We start from the raw sequence: 15,534 nt of genomic DNA, 5'->3' as shown, positions 1-15,534 counted from the left end.
TGTACTGGAGAGAATAATGTCCCCTCAAACTTCACATCCACCTGGAACCTCAGAATGTGACCTTACTTGAAAATAGGTCTTTGCAGATGTAATTAAGTTAAGGGGAGGTCAGGCTAAATGAGGGTGGGCCCTAAATCCAATGACTGGGTCCTTATAAGAGAAAGGAGAGGGAAAGTCAGACACACAGAGGAGGCCACGTGACAACAGAGGCAGAGTTTGGAGTGATGCAGCCACAAGCCAAGAGGTGCCACCTGGAAGAGGCAGGGAGCTTCTTCCCCTAGAACCTTTGGAGGGAGCACAGCCCTGCTGACACCTTGATTTTGGACCCCTGGCCTCCAGATCTGTGAGAGAATACATTTCTTTGTTTGAAGCCTCCCAGTTTGTGGTCATTTGTTACAGTGGCCCCAGGAAACTAATACAGCAAGCATACGGAGAAAGTCCTATATAGAAGGTGCACACACGATTTCTATTGAGGTGAAATTCAAATCAGCCACTCTCCGGTCCCACAAAAGGTTCAACTGGTAGGACAAAAGCGACGTAATTGCCCTCAGGGCTATCTTTTATTGACTAGTTCTGCGTTTGATGCTGTATATATTTTTCTCAACAGTCCTGGGCGTCAGGAGTTGCCACACCCACCTTACAGGTGAGGAACCTGAGGATGGGAACAAGGTGACCCATTGGTAAGAGTGGGTCTGAGATTTAAACTCAGGTCCACCTCACTCCACAGCCCATTCCCCTTATAATGGACTGCTCTACCCAGGCACATCTCCAAGAATATTCTAGCTCTGTGTGTCCAACTCAGCAGCCACTAGTGGCAACGGAGCACCTGAGATAGGGCACGTCCAAATGGACATGTGCTGAAAATGTAAAATACACATCAGCCATCAATGGATGGGTAGATCAACAAAATGTGGTCTATCCATACAATGGGATATTATTCTGCCTTAAAAAGGAAGGAAGTTCTGACACAACTACAACATGGATGAAACTCAAGGACATTATGCTCAGTGAAATAAACCAGTCACAAAAAGACAAATATTGTATGATTCCACTTATGTGAGCTACCTGGAGTAGTTCAAAATTATAGAGACAGAAAGGAGAATGCCAGTTGCCAGGGGCTGGGGGAGGGAGCAATGGAGAGTTATTGTTTAATGGGGACAGAGGTTTACATTTGCAAGATGAGTTCCGGAGTCTGGTTGTACAACAATGCGAACGTTCTTAACGCGGCTGAACTATACACTTAGAAATGGTTAAGATGAGAAAATTTTTTTAACCTCTTTATTAGAGTACAATTGCTTTACAATGGTATGTTAGCTTCTGCTTTATAACAAAGTGAATCAGTTATACCTATACATATGTCTCCATATCTCTTCCCTTTTGCATCTCCCTCCCTCCCACCCTCCCTATCCCGCCCCTCTAGGTGGTCACAAAGCACGGAGCTGATCTCCCTGTGCTATGCAGCTGCTTCCCACTAGCTATGTATTTTACATTTGGTAGTGTATATATGTCCATGCCACTCTCTCACTTTGTCCCAGCTTAAGATGAGAAATTTTACGTGTATGTTACCACAGTAAAACACACATATATATATTTTATTATATATAAATGAATAACCCACCAGATTTCAAAGACTTAATATGAAAAAAATGCAAAATACCCTACTGATAATTTTTATTTTAAATTTTTTAAATTTTTATTTATTTCTTTCGGCTGCACCATGCGGCTTGCAGGATTTTAGGTCCCTGACCAGGGATTGAACCCAGGCCCTCAGCAGTGAAAGCACAGAGTCCTAACCACTAGACCACCAGGGAATTCCCCCCAACTGATAATTTTTGTTTGTTTGTTTGTTTGTTTTGCGGTACGCGGGCCTCTCAGTGTTGTGGCCTCTCCCGTTGCAGAGCACAGGCTCCGGACGCGCAGGCTCAGCGGCCATGGCTCACAGGCCCAGCCGCTCCGCGGCATGTGGGATCTTCCCGGACCGGGACACGAACCCGTGTCCCCTGCATTGGCAGGCGGACTCTCAACCACTGCGCCACCAGGGAAGCCCCCAACTGATAATTTTTAAATTGATTACATGTTGAAGGATGATATCTTGGATCTACCGGGTTAAATAAAAATATTAATGAAATTACTTTCACCTGTGCTTTTTACTTTCTTTTAATGCCACACCTAGAAAAATCAGAGTCACATCTGTGGCTTGCCTTACGTTTTTTCTGGACGGTGCTGTTCTCAGCTGCCCTTCCGAAAATGGATCCGTGGTCAGTTCTCATCCTCTCCTGGTGACAGAGTTGTTTGTCCGGAGCCCAAGAATTTTTTTCCAGACGCTTGAGTGTATCTCTGCACCCCCATGCCCCCAGCCCAATTGCTTCCATAGCTGTAATTCATCTCCGCATGTGCTAACTAGTAGTTTCCAAGTGCTGACAAGATGATTTCCAAATACAAGAAGTAGGGAAGTGCTCTTTAATCTGGAGACTTCCAGGGACGGGGAGACAGGAGACTGGCAGGTGCTCTGAGCGCACTGCCCAGTATTTTTTTTTCTTTTTTTTTAAATTAATTTTTATTGCAGTATAGTTGCTTTACACTGTTGTGTTCGCTTCTGCTGTACAGCAGAGTGAATCAGCTCTACGTACACATATATCCCCTCTTTTTTGGATTTCCTTCCCATTTAGGTCACTACAGAGCACTGAGTAGAGTTCCCTGTGCTCTACAGTAGGTTCTCATTAGTCGTCTACTTTATACACAGTGGTGTATATATGTCAATCCCATTCTCCCAATTCATTCTACTCCCCTTTCCCCCCTTGGTAGCCATACGTTTGCTCTCTACGTTGCAGTGCCCAGTATTAATGGCTGGGAAAGCAGTGCTGTTCTGGGCAGGGCTGGCTGTTCTAAGCGGGCATCTCAGCCCACTCACCCCCCTAAATCCTGTGTTTGCACCTAGGCTTTGCCCCACTGCCTAAGTGGGGCCAGACACACAGTCTAACTTCATGGGCTGCACCTCCTCCCAGGGACCCCTCGGCCCAGTGTCTGTTCCTCTCACAGGTAGAAGACATGCTTTTGCCCTTATTGTGTTCCCATGGCTTCCCAGGCAAAATAAAAATAACTGTGAAAGGCATTCCTGGCATCTGCCCAGTTTCTCCACTCGGGTGAGGGCTGCTGTCAAGCTGAATACCGGAGGCTCCCCGAGCTCACCCCCGGGAGCTGGACCCACGCGAGATGCCAATTAAGTGCGTCTCAGATGGCACCCGTGTGGGCTGTCTGATGAAGAGCTCAGCAGGGATGCAGAGAGCCGAGGCCAAGCTCTCCCACACGGGGGGTGCCGTGTGCACACACATGCAACTGAGCGCCGAGGAAGCGGCTTAGGGTGTTCAGGCCCGTGCCTGGGGGACCTGCGGCCTCCAGGGCGTCACTGGGGTAGGCAGGGGGAGTTCCAAGGTCACCCCTGGAGGCCTCTGGGTGCCCTGCAGAAATGTCACAGACCAAAAGATGGCTATGGGGACATCCCTGGTGGCGCAGTGGATAAGACTCCACGCTCCCAATGCAGGGGGCCCGGGTTCGATCCCTGGTCAGGGAACTAGATCCCACATGTGTGCCACAACTAAGAGTTCACATGCCGCAACTAAGGAGCCGGCAAGCCGCAACTAAGGCCCAGCGCAACCAAATAAATAGTAAATATTAATAAATAAACAAAATAAAATAATAACCACCAGACCATAAGGTAGGATTCCAAACGATATTAATTAGGGAGACGACTAACATTCAAAAAACAAGAAAAACAAAAGATGGCTGTGGGCACCTCACTAAGTTCAACAGAGTTACCACAGGACTCAGCAATTCCATGCCGAGGTATATACCTCAAAGCACCGAAAACACATGTCCACACAAAAACATGAAGGTACCAGAACCTTCACAGCGGCACTCTTCACAATAGCCAAAAGTTGGAAACAACTCAGCGTCCATCGGTGGATGAATAGATAAATGAAACGTGGTCCAAACAGACAACGGAGTGTTACTAAGCCATAAAGAGGACGGATGAACCCTCTCAGCCTGTTTTCCTCCTCTTTTCAAAGAGGAGATTGGATTCGATAACAACAGCTCATACTAACAACAGTTAACACTTGCTGAGTATGGGCACCAGGTACTATTCAGTTTACACGTATTAATTCATTTAATCCTCACAACAACTTTATCAGGGAGTTATGGTTATTTCCCCCATTTCTACATGGGGCACTTAAGGCACACCAAGGTCAAGTGACTTGATCAAGGTCACTCAGCCAGTGAGTACTGGGTTAGGATTCACACCGGGCAGTCTGGCTCTAGCACCAACACTTATCACCGCTACGACTTTTGTTTTCACTGCACGACTCACATCTCAACAAAGGAAACCCAAGGAAAAGAGGATGCCAGCACCCAGATCAAACATTTCCTTTTTCCTTGGTCCCTACGGTCCTTATACAGTGTGCTACTTTATTCTCACAGAGTGGTAAACACGAGTTCTGAACTTCAGGCCCCCACGGAAGTCCACCCCCTTCCCAACAAACGTGAGGAGGGGGCTTGTATAGGGACCCAGGAAGTTTACCCAGACTAAAGAGTTGGGCCTGAGATTCCTTGCGATCAGGGCCAGCTTCTGAATGAGGAGGAGGCTGCTGGGGGGCCCACAGCTGATGCAGCCCACGGGGGCCCAGACCAAGCCCCTCTGTCTGTTTTTGCTTCTCTAGCACCAGCAGAAGGCCTGGAGTCAAGGTTCTAGATAACTGTTCGTAGGATGAGTGACAGTAGGGGGACTCCAGCACCATTCAGATCTGGGTGGCCACCCTGGGTTGCTCATTGTTAAACGTGTACCCGTGACAAGCACCTCAAATTTCTTCCCAGCACACTTAGAATAAAATCCAAACCTTGGCCTCTAAGGGGCTATGTGATCTGACCCCTGCTGACCCCACTGACCTCATCTTTAACCACCCTTGGCCTTGATCATCTTCTGTGACACTGGTCTCCTTGGTTTCCATAAACAGTCATGCCCCAGGGCCTTTGCACCTGCTTTCCCCCCAAGATATTTGCATGGCTCACTCCATGACTTCATTAGGGCTCAAATGTCACCTCATCAGAGAGGCCCTCCTTGATCACCATATCCAGAGAAGCACCCCACCAAGCCACCCCTATCATATCCCCCGCAGATTTTTAGTTCTTCCATAACCCTGGTCAGAATCTGGAACTGTGTCATCTGTCTGTTTACATAGTTATCACCTATCTCCTCTGCACTAGAATGTAAGCCTCCCGAGGGCAGTGGCTTTGTCTTGCCCAATGTGTATACCCAGTGCCTAGAGAAGAGGCTGGAAAAGTGAGGACTCTCGAACAATTTGTCAAATGAACCTCTCGGTTTCATCACCTGTAAACCAGGCTACACAGTGTCTCTCGGGCAGAGTGATGGTGACATGAGACACCATTGACACCACATGACATGAGACACCATTGCTCGGGGACCACGCTCCTGTCACTGGTGATGCCGGTGGTGGCAGTGGAAGAGCCTTCCCCTCACCTCCCACGCTGGCCCCTCCTCTTACCTTCATGCTTCTGGAACTCCTCCTCGGAGAAGCTGACGTCCTTGTGGGAGAGGTTGGTCATGAGCTGCTTGTTCTCCTCCTGCAGCTGGGCGATCTGGGAAAGGAGGTCTTGCGCTTCCCCTCGCCACACGTCCTCCACCAGCTCCAGCTCCTGCGGGGGACAGGGGCCGGAGTGGGGTCACAGCCTGCCCAGGGCAGCAGCCTTACCCCCCTGACCCTCGGGAGCAGCTCAGGGTTGCTGGGGCTTTGGGTTGTTCCCTTCTCCATGAGAACCAAGCATCGGCAGGTGGGCAGATCAGGCCATCAGTAGCCCACATGGCAACTTTACGAAAAATAGAAGGCGTCCCTCCTCTGGGCAAGGTGTGCATTTATGCATTTAGGACCTGGTCAAGTTAGAAGTGCCCTGAAGACAACAATGGCATTGGAACTGTACCTTCTAACTATCTAGACAGGAGAGAGAGGGTGGAGGAGCAGCCCCAGGCTGCAGGGGCCCAAACATACCAATCTCTCTAGGGACGTCATGTCCCTGATCTTCGGACAGACCCTCCATCAAGACAAACCTCTCTCCAAGGGAGAAAGAGGCTGCAGAGATCCCAGGGATACCACCTGGCCCCGGAGCTCCCTGTATATCTGAAACAGGAATCTCTTCAAGCAGACTTGGACGACTCACTTTACAAATCTGAGGCTGTTTCCCTTAGTTGGGGAGCCCTACTATAAAAGCTCACAGTGAAGAAAACAAACACTAATTTGAAAAGATACATGCCCCCCTATGTTTACAGTAGCATTCATTATTTACAATAGTCAAGACATGGAAGCGACCTAAGTGTCCATCAACAGACGAGTGGATAAAGAAGATGTAGTACATATATACAATGGAATGCTACTCAGCCATAAGAATGAAATCTTGCCATTTGTAACAACATGTATGGACCCAGAGAGTATTATGCGAAGTGAAATAAGTCAGACAGAGAAAGACAAATACCATACGATCTCACTTATTTGTGGACTCTAAAAAACAAACCAAACGAACAAAACAAAATGAAAACATTCTTAGATACAGAGAACTAACAGGTGGTTGCCAGACGGGAGGCGCTGGAGGGGGAGTGAAATAGGTGAAAGGGATTAAGAGGTACAAACCTCCAGTTACAAAATAAATAAGCCACAGGGATGTAATATACAGCATAAGGAATGTGGTCAGTAGTATTGTAACAACTTTGTACAGGGACAGATGGTTACTAGACTTATCTTGGTGATCATTTCACAATGTATGCAAATGTTAAATCACTGTATAGCACACCTGAGGCTAATATAATATTGTGTCAACTGTATTTCAGTAAAAAAATAAAATAAAAAAATAAAGGCTCACAGGGTTGAATGTGAGGATAAACAAGATGTCTATAAAAGTTATTTTGTGGATGGCTGTAATCAGAGAAACACATAATAACAAGTGTTGGCAGGAATGTGAAGAAACTGGAACCCTGTGCATTGCTGGTAAGAATGTAAAATGGTGCAGCCGCTGTGGAAAACAGTCTGGCAGTTCCTCAATCAGTTAAACATAGTTGCCCTATGACCCACCAATTCCACTTGTAGGGTCTGAGAAATGAAAACATGTGTCCACACAAAAACAGGTACATGAATGTTCAGAGGAGCACTATTCATAATCGCCAAAAGGTAGAAACCACCCAAATGTCCATCAGTTGATGAAAAGATGAATAAAATGTGGTGTATCTGGAATATGATTCAGGCAAAAAGGGATGACATACTGACATATGCTACAATTTGGATGAACCTTGAAAACATGATGCTGAGCAAAAGCAGCTGGTCACAAAAGGGCACACAGTGCTTGACTCCGTTGATGGGAAATGTCCATAATAGGTAAATCCATAGATACAGAAAGCACACTGGCGGCTTTCTAGCGGCAGAAGGGTTGGCGGGGAGTGAGGAATGACTGTTAATGAGTCTGTGTTTTCTTTTCGGAGTAATGAAAATGTTCTAAAATTGATTGTAGTAATGGCTGCACAGCTCTGTGAATAAACTAAAAACCACTGAATTGTATGCTTTGAATGGGTGAATTGTATGGTATGTGAATTATATTCAGTAAAACCGTTACCAAAAAAAAAGAGAGGTATTTTGTAAAATCATAAACTGTATAGAATGCTGGTTTAAAGCATGGATACTGGAGCCTGTTGACCTGAGCTTGAACTCTGTTTCCGCCACTCACTAGCTGATCTTGGACAAGTTATTCAACCTTAGGGTACCTTGGAAATGAGGAATACAGTGTTTTATCTACCCCCGGGGGGTGTCATGAGGATTAAATGGTTAATATATGTAGATGTTTGGAATAGGGCCCAGTACCCAGAAAGTGCTAAACATATGTCTGCTGATTTCTGGTCCTCCTACAGCCCATTCCAAGCTGGCCCAGGTGGCCGGATGTCAGCATCACCTCCTTTCATCTTTTAAATAGGTGCCTAAATCCCATCTCCTTTGTCAGGAAGCCTGCTGCACTGGGGAAATGAGAGGGAATAACTAAGTATTCGCACAGCTGCTTCAAGGTCACCAGGGGAGGTGAAGGGTGGGGCCAGAGGGCGAGAGTGGTGGTGGAATGATGAAGTGGCCACGGGACCTTCCCACAGGCAGGTGTGGGCTGGAAGCAGAACCAGGCCCTTCTTGCCCTGGTCCTCTCTGCTCCCACCTGACACAGGCTGAGCACACAGAGGGCCCCAGTGCTATCTCAAGTGTAACTGGCTGGGGTAGGCGGAACAATGGTCCCCAGACAGGTCCACATCCTAATCCCTGGAACCTGAGAATATGCGAATTTACACGGCAAAAGGGATTTTGCAGATGTGATTCAGTTAAGGACCCTGAGATGGGGAGATGCTCCTGGGTTATCCAGGTGGACCCAGTGTAATCACAAGCGTCCTTAAAAGTGAAAGGAGACAGGAAGGGCAGAATCAGAGACCACGTGGGGACTTCCCTGGTGGTCCAGTGGTTAAGACTCTGTGCTTCCACTGCAGGGGGTGAGGGCTGGCTCCCCGGTCGTGAAGCAGAGATCAGAGTTAGAGATTTGAAGCTGCTACGCTGATGACTTTGAAGATGGAGGGAGGGGTCACAAGTCCAAGGATACAGATGGCTCCCAGGAGCTGCAAAAGGCAAGGAAGGAAATGGATTCTCCCCTAAAGGTGCCCGCAGGAATGAATTTCCTGACACCTGATTTTAACCCAAGTGAGACTCACTTCTGACTTTTGACCTCCAGAATTTTATCCAGTATTACCCATACTGATATTATTCATAATATCATATTATCCAATGTGATAATAAATTTGTGTGATTTTGAGTAAGTTTGTGGTAATTAGTTACAGCAGCAATAGATGAATACAGACTTTAATCCTCAGTTCTTTTTTTTTCTTCTCTCAATGAACTAAAGTTGATGCTGGGGGAGCTGGTTCTTGCCTCTGAGCTGACCAGGGAGAATTTGATCTTGCCTCGATACCAGCTAAAAAGGCTCTTCCAGGAAGTGGCCCCTGACCGATCACCTCGTTAGCCTCCTCTCAGCACTGTCTTCTAACTCCTTACGCTGGCCTGTGAGGCCCAGCATTAGCAGACCCCTGTACCTCCCTGACCTCATCTCCTACCCTCTTCCTCACTCGCTCTGCTCGTCACACCAGCCTTCTTTGTGTTCCTTGCACACACCAAGCTCACTCCTACCTCAGGGCATTTGCACTTGCTGCACCTCCTGCCTAGATTGCCCCTCCCCCAGATCTCTCTATGGCTGGCACCTACACTTCATTCAGATCTCAGCTCAGATGCCACCTCCTCAGGGAAGCCTTCCGGACTGCTCCATCAACACCATCCCTGGCCAGTCTCTTTTATAGTTCCCTGTTTTATCTTCTTCATGGTACTTATCATAAGCTGAAATTTTTTAGAAGTTAAAAAAAATCTATCTCCTCACACTGGAATCACACCATTCCATTAGAGTAGCCACTAGCCACATGTCTGCTGAGCACTTGAAATGCCGCTGGTCTGAAGTGAAACATGCAGTGAGAGTTAAACACTCACTGAATTTCAAAGATGTAATAGGAAAAAAAGAATGCAAAATACCTTGTTAATAATTTTTTTGTAACTATGTGTGGCGATGGATGTTAACTAAACTTATGTGGTAATCATTTTGCAATATGTACATACGTCAAATCATAATGTAAGCCTAAAACAAATACAATGTTATATGTCAATTATATCTCAATAAAAAATAATTTTTTACATTGATTACATGTTGAAATAATATTTTGGAACGACTGGGTTTGATAAGATATGTTATTAAAATTAACCTCATCCGGGGAATTCCCTGGCAGTCCAGTGGTTAGGACTCTGCGCTTTCATTGCCGAGGGCCCTGGTTCAATCGCTGGTGTGGCCAAAAAAAAAAAAAAATTAACCTCATCTGTGTCTTTTTATCAATGTGACATGCCACATTATGTATCTATGGGACAGCACTGCACTAGAAAGTCAGGTCCTTGAGGGCAAAGACCTCACCTGTTGTGGTCACCACTGTCGCCCAGAACAGTGCCTGGCAATTAGTAGGTACTCAATAAACATATCTGTTGAATGAATAAATGAACAACGTATGCTGTTTATATTATATGCACTTGTATCTGCACAGCCGCTGCTTTCTAAAGTCTCTTCGCGTGTTTTTCCTGTCTTCCCTGTTACCCACCCGCTGCCTGAGATGAGGACCTGGTTTTCCTTTCCTTTGCATCACCCAAGTCACCTCGAAAGGCACTTTGCAAGCTGCAGTCGGTCAACAAGGCTGCAGATGGAGTAACCAGGTAGAACATGATGAGACTGTGGCCTAGGTCTGAGTGATGAACAGAACTGAGTCCGGGGATCTTTTGGGAGGAAGAGTTGGTGGAAGAGAGGGTGCATGCTTTACTGGAGCCATATTTGTCAAGAGAAAGAGAGAGAGAAGGAAGAAAAAAAGGAAGGAAGGGAGGGAGGGAAGGTGGGAGGGAGGAATGAACGGATAGACAGATAAGACGAAGGACATGCTAAGATTTCTGTGGAAATAACACCTTCAAGAGCCTTTGAGGCTTACGGAGTGAGGGGAATCAGACGAGTCGCTCTCGATCCCAAGAATATGAAGTAAAGGGGCCTGAGGCAGGGATGGGGAAAAGAAGGATTTTGTCCTCCGAATTAGAAAAGATGGTCCTCTGCATTTACAAATGAGCCCTGTTTACTTCCTGGCTGATAGCATTCCAGAAGTGACAAGTGCAGCTGGCTGGGAATTCCACCTGACTCCAGGCCTAGTGGCCTCCAATGTCTCCCAAGGGTGTCTGCCAGTCCGGCTGCGGAAGAACTAAAGTGCTAGGGGTGGGGACGTAGGTGCCAGGACTTCTTGTGTGACTTGGGCTAAGTCCCTTAGTCCCTGTCAATAAGAGGCAGTTGTATGAGAGGATCTCAAGGTCCCTTCCTTCCCCAACCCCCCGGGGAGAGATGGAAGGATCTGGGGTAGGAGGAGGGGTATCTGGGGTGGCGGTGGTGTCTCCAATATCAGCCTAAGAGCCCTCGGTGAAAAACTCTCCCAGCCTAAAAACAATAGTTAACAGTGGTAAGGCCCTCGAAATGGCCCAAATTTTGTCCTGAGCACTTTTAATTCTCACCACAATCCTATGAGATAGGTATTATTATTATCCCCATTTCACAGCTGAGGAAACTGAGGTACAGAGAGACAAGGTGACTTGCCCAAGATCACACAGCCCATGAGTGACAGGGCTTGAAACCAGGCTATCTAGCTCCCAAGTCCCTGCTCCTGGGAATCTTGACATTAATTACAGGGCAGGGACATTTTCAAGCTCCCAGTGTGATCCTGGAAACTTTGCCTAAGGCTTGGGAGCTTGAATTTCCTACCTGACCCCAGGGCATAGGGACCTTTGAGGACAAACACAATCAAACCTCCAAAACACTAGTTCTCTTAATCACCCAGGGGTCTGCCCTTAGGTTAAGACTGCAAACACAGCTGGGGCTCTGTTCCTTGAAAAGACACAGACCTCAAAGTACACAGTATGTGACGGCTGGCCAGAGAGTTTCAGAGAGGCCAACTGGATTTCCTGAGGCCACACAGCAAGTCAGAGTTTGCTCAGACGCCCTGATCCCCCAAGGAAAAGCGTTTCCTCCCATTCTCAGTCTGAAGGGAGCGTCCCTGGGCTGAGGTTGGGGCAGGAAACCACATGTCTCCCACTTCCTTCTCCCCAGACACCTTGTCTGGACTCCCGGCCCAGTGGGGAGTCCCTGATTCATGAGCCCAGCGCTTGTTCGCAAGGCAGAAGCTTAGCCTTAAAGCTGCCCCAAATCATCTTCCTCCAATTCAAAGAGGGTGGGGAAGAGGCACTAGAATTACCTCCACTGGGGCTGAGACTCTCAGCACTACCTTGGGACAAATCCCCCCCTCACACACTCTGATCCTCAGTTTCTTCATCTGTAAAATGAAGAGAATAATCCCTACCTCACAGAGTAAAATCGAGGTGGGGAAACCACCTCAGGTTAATAAACTAGAAGGAACCCTGGACTGGGGTTCAGGGTTCCTTTTTGCAAATTAGAACCCAGAGACTGGCGGTCAATAAGCTCAGTGACTGGAGGTCACATCCCCTTGGCTCTGGAGGGTTCTGGAGTGGGATGAAGAATGGGGCCCGGTATCACATCTTCTCGGGTAACACTGAAGGGCAGGGGCGCTTATTTCATTTCTGGAAAAGAATAATATTATGTAAGCACTTTAGATAGTATCCCGTTTAATTTTTATAAGGCGGGTCCTATTAGTATCACCATTTGATATGTGAGGAAATAAAGCACAGAGAGGTTAAATAACTTACTCAAGGTCACACGGCTATTAAGTGGTAAAGGTGGGATTGGAACTCACGTCTGACTCCAAAGAACTACTCTTCATCTCTGGGGGTGCGCAGGCTGGGCAAAAGAGGGCCAGGGGCCTCCCTCCTTCCCTCACCCAGTCCGATCGTCTCTCGTCTATTCCCTGTATACACACGTGTGCACCTACAGCTGCCCGATGCTGAAGGACCCCTAGGTCCCAGCGGCCACGTTGCCGGGATGGGCAGACTGAGGCCACCGCCCACCTTCTGGTGCTTCCGCTCCTTCTCGATGCGGTCCATCCTCTCCAGGCGCAGTCGGTCCAGCTCGAGGCGCAGCTCGTCCAGCTCGGGCGCGACGTGGTGGCGGCTGACCAGCACCTCCAGGATCTCCAGGACACGCACGACCTTGGGCATGAGGCGCGCGATGGCCTCGCAGCCGTGCTGGTCGATGACCCGCTCGAACTCGTGGCCCACGAGCGACGCTATGTCGTACACGTCCATGACGGTCAGCTCCGCCACGTTCTTCTCCAGGGCCGACTCGGCCGCCAGCGCCGACCCCCGGTCCTCCTCCATGGCCCCCCGCCCGGCCTCTCCCCGACCCCGCAAACTAGTGCAACTCCCAAACTTGCCGCTGTCGAGGGCAGCGCCGGGCCGGGCCCACCTCTCGCCGCCGCCGCCGGCCCGCGCTTAGCTGGCCCTCGAGCGAGGGCGCACCGGGCGGGCGGCGGGCGTCGGCATGGGCGGAGGCGGCGGGCCGGGAGCCGGGGGTCAGCGCGCGGGGCGCGGGTCTCTGCGCCCGGCTCGGCCCGGAGCCTGCTCCCCAGTGGGGGGAGGACGAGGAGAAGGAGGAGGAGGAGGCGAGGAAGGCGCGCGCGTGCGCAGGCCCGCGGCGCCTCCCAAGTTGGGAATCCGAGTTGGGCGCAATGGAGGCGCGGGGTCTGGCTGGAGAGCGGGCCCCGCTGTCCTCGGAAACAGTCCTCGCCGGCGGCTAGTCCCCACGCCCGGGGCCTGGCAAGGAAGGGCGGCCGTGGCTCCTCCGGGAAACTTTGGCGGCGGCGACGCCGGCTGATCAGACCCCCCCCCCCCCCCCGCGGGGATACCGCGCGCCCCGCCCCGATCCTGGCCTGGAGAGGGGCGCGCCCGGCTTCCGCCGCCCGAGGGCGCCCCGGGGTCCCCGCGGACACCGCACCGTCACCCACCGGCTCCGCAGCCCCCCGCCCCCCCGCTCCACCCGCGGGACCTTCCTTCCCCTCCCCCCCCGCTCCAGCCGGTCCCCCCCGCGCCTCCGGACGCGCCGCCCCCTCCTCCAGTCCGGTCCTGGCTCCTCCTCTCCCACTCCCGCCCCGGCGGAGTCCAGACTATCCCAGAAGAGAAGGGGAGGAGGTGGTAGGGGTGCGGGTTGCTGGTCTCTCTGGACGATTCACAGTGTCGGGGGCGGCCCCTGCGCTGGAGAGAAATGGAGGGCTCAGGAGGTGGACTCCGGGCTGCGGCCCATCCTGGGGAGGAGTCGAGGACCCCACGGCTCGTAGACCCTCCAGGCCGACCTGGCGGCGCCGGGCCCTGCGCTCCAGGAGAGGCGCCCGGGAGAGGGGCAGGAGGGTCGAAGGGTCCTCTGGCCCCTAAGCGGCCGGGCTACGCTGCCCGCCAGCCACGTCCATTAGCGGCTCCTTGTGACCTAAAAACCACTTCACAGAGGAGGTGAGGCCGGGATTTGGATTTCAGCTTTCTTGTCCCAAGCCCTCTGTCCTTCTGACCTGGCTAGATCCACCTGTCCATCAGACCACCCCTCCCCGCCCAGGCGAGCCTTCCCTGAACACCCCCCACCCCACGCATGCGTAATTAGGCGCCCTCCTGTGCATCCCCACATCCGCCTCCCACTCCCATAAAACTGCTCTTTGCATAGTTTTAACCGTGGGTACACATACGCCTCCCCCCATCAGACTGTGAGCTCCTTGAAGTCAGAAAAAAACCCTGAACGCCCTTGTAGCTGTAAAAACCCACCCCAACCTGACACGTTAATTAAAACTAAAAATTTTTAAGGTTTAAAATGCATCGAGCATTGGCTTTACATTTAGTTTACAAATGCAGAGTGTTTACTATGGCCAGGCATTATTCTAGGTACTTTACAAATATTTCCACATTTACTGCATTACCTCTCAAAGTGTGGCCTGAAGACCACCAGGGTTCCCCAATACCCAAAGGGTCTCTATGAGGTCCCTTTTGCCGGCTATATATCAGTGAGAGGCTAGATGTTCTTCATATACCGAAACACAGATCAGCATATCCTGACTGACTGAATATGCGGATGCAGATTTGAGGGTCCAGCTCTCTGATGATGTGCTAGACATTAAAGAGGTTTGCAAAAATGTGAGACAACGCCACTGTCCCTGGTACTTGTTTGTTTGTTTTGAAGCATGGTTATTTATTTATTTTTTTTGCAGTACGCGGGCCTCTCACTGTTGTGGCCTCTCCCTTTGTGGAGCACAGGCTCCGGACGCGCAGGCTCAGCGGCCATGGCTCACGGGCCCAGCCTCTCCGAGGCATGTGGGATCTTCCCGGACTGGGGCACGAACCCGTGTCCCCTGCATCGGCAGGCGGACTCTCAACCACTGCGCCACCAGGGAAGCCCGGCATGATTATTTTTTATTAAAAAATATTAATGTTAGGGACTTCCCTGGTGGTCCAGTGGCTAAGACTCCGTGCTCCCAATGCAGGGGGCCCGGGGTTCGATCCCTGGTCAGGGAACTAGATCCCGCATGCTGCAGCTAAGAGCTTGCATGCTGCAACTAAAGATCCTGCATGCCACAACTAGGACCTGGCACAGCCAAGTAAATAAATAAAAATAAATATTAAAAAGAGAATTCATGTTAACATGTCATGTGTCTATTTTAAATTAATTTTTAAAAAACGGCTTAAATTTCTAGTTACAGTAGATATCAAATTTCTAGTTATAGTAGATATCAATAGATATAACATATCTAACAAAATCTTTTTAGGGTCTTCAATGGTTCTTGAGAGTGCCCTCGGAAAAAGGTCCCTGAGAGCAAAAAGTTTGAGAACTGCTGCCTTACAACATCCAAAGAAGTATTATTCTCCCTATTTTACAAAAGAGGAAACAGGCACA

At 49.7% G+C, this 15,534-nt stretch overlaps 1 protein-coding gene across 3 annotated transcripts in view; it reads right to left on the bottom strand.

Moving 5' to 3' along the window:
* RILPL1 (Rab interacting lysosomal protein like 1) overlaps positions 1-12,983 on the bottom strand; it is a gene marked incomplete at both ends in the record, with an annotated part of 38,520 nt that extends 25,537 nt beyond the window's left edge. For all 3 annotated transcript variants that reach the window (XM_079718061.1, XM_079718063.1, XM_079718062.1), the window contains 2 exons: positions 5,559-5,709; positions 12,675-12,983. In XM_079718061.1, the coding sequence (XP_079574187.1) occupies positions 5,559-5,709; positions 12,675-12,983 (460 nt within the window). The remainder of the gene's footprint in view (positions 1-5,558; positions 5,710-12,674) is intronic.
* Between the last annotated feature and the right edge of the window lie 2,551 nt (positions 12,984-15,534).

Source organism: Hyperoodon ampullatus, assembly GCF_949752795.1.
Source record: "Hyperoodon ampullatus genome assembly, chromosome: 13".
Lineage (NCBI taxonomy): Eukaryota > Metazoa > Chordata > Mammalia > Artiodactyla > Ziphiidae > Hyperoodon > Hyperoodon ampullatus.
The sequence above is the reverse complement of the archived record's forward strand: the minus strand, read 5'-3'. Positions and strand labels throughout refer to the sequence as shown.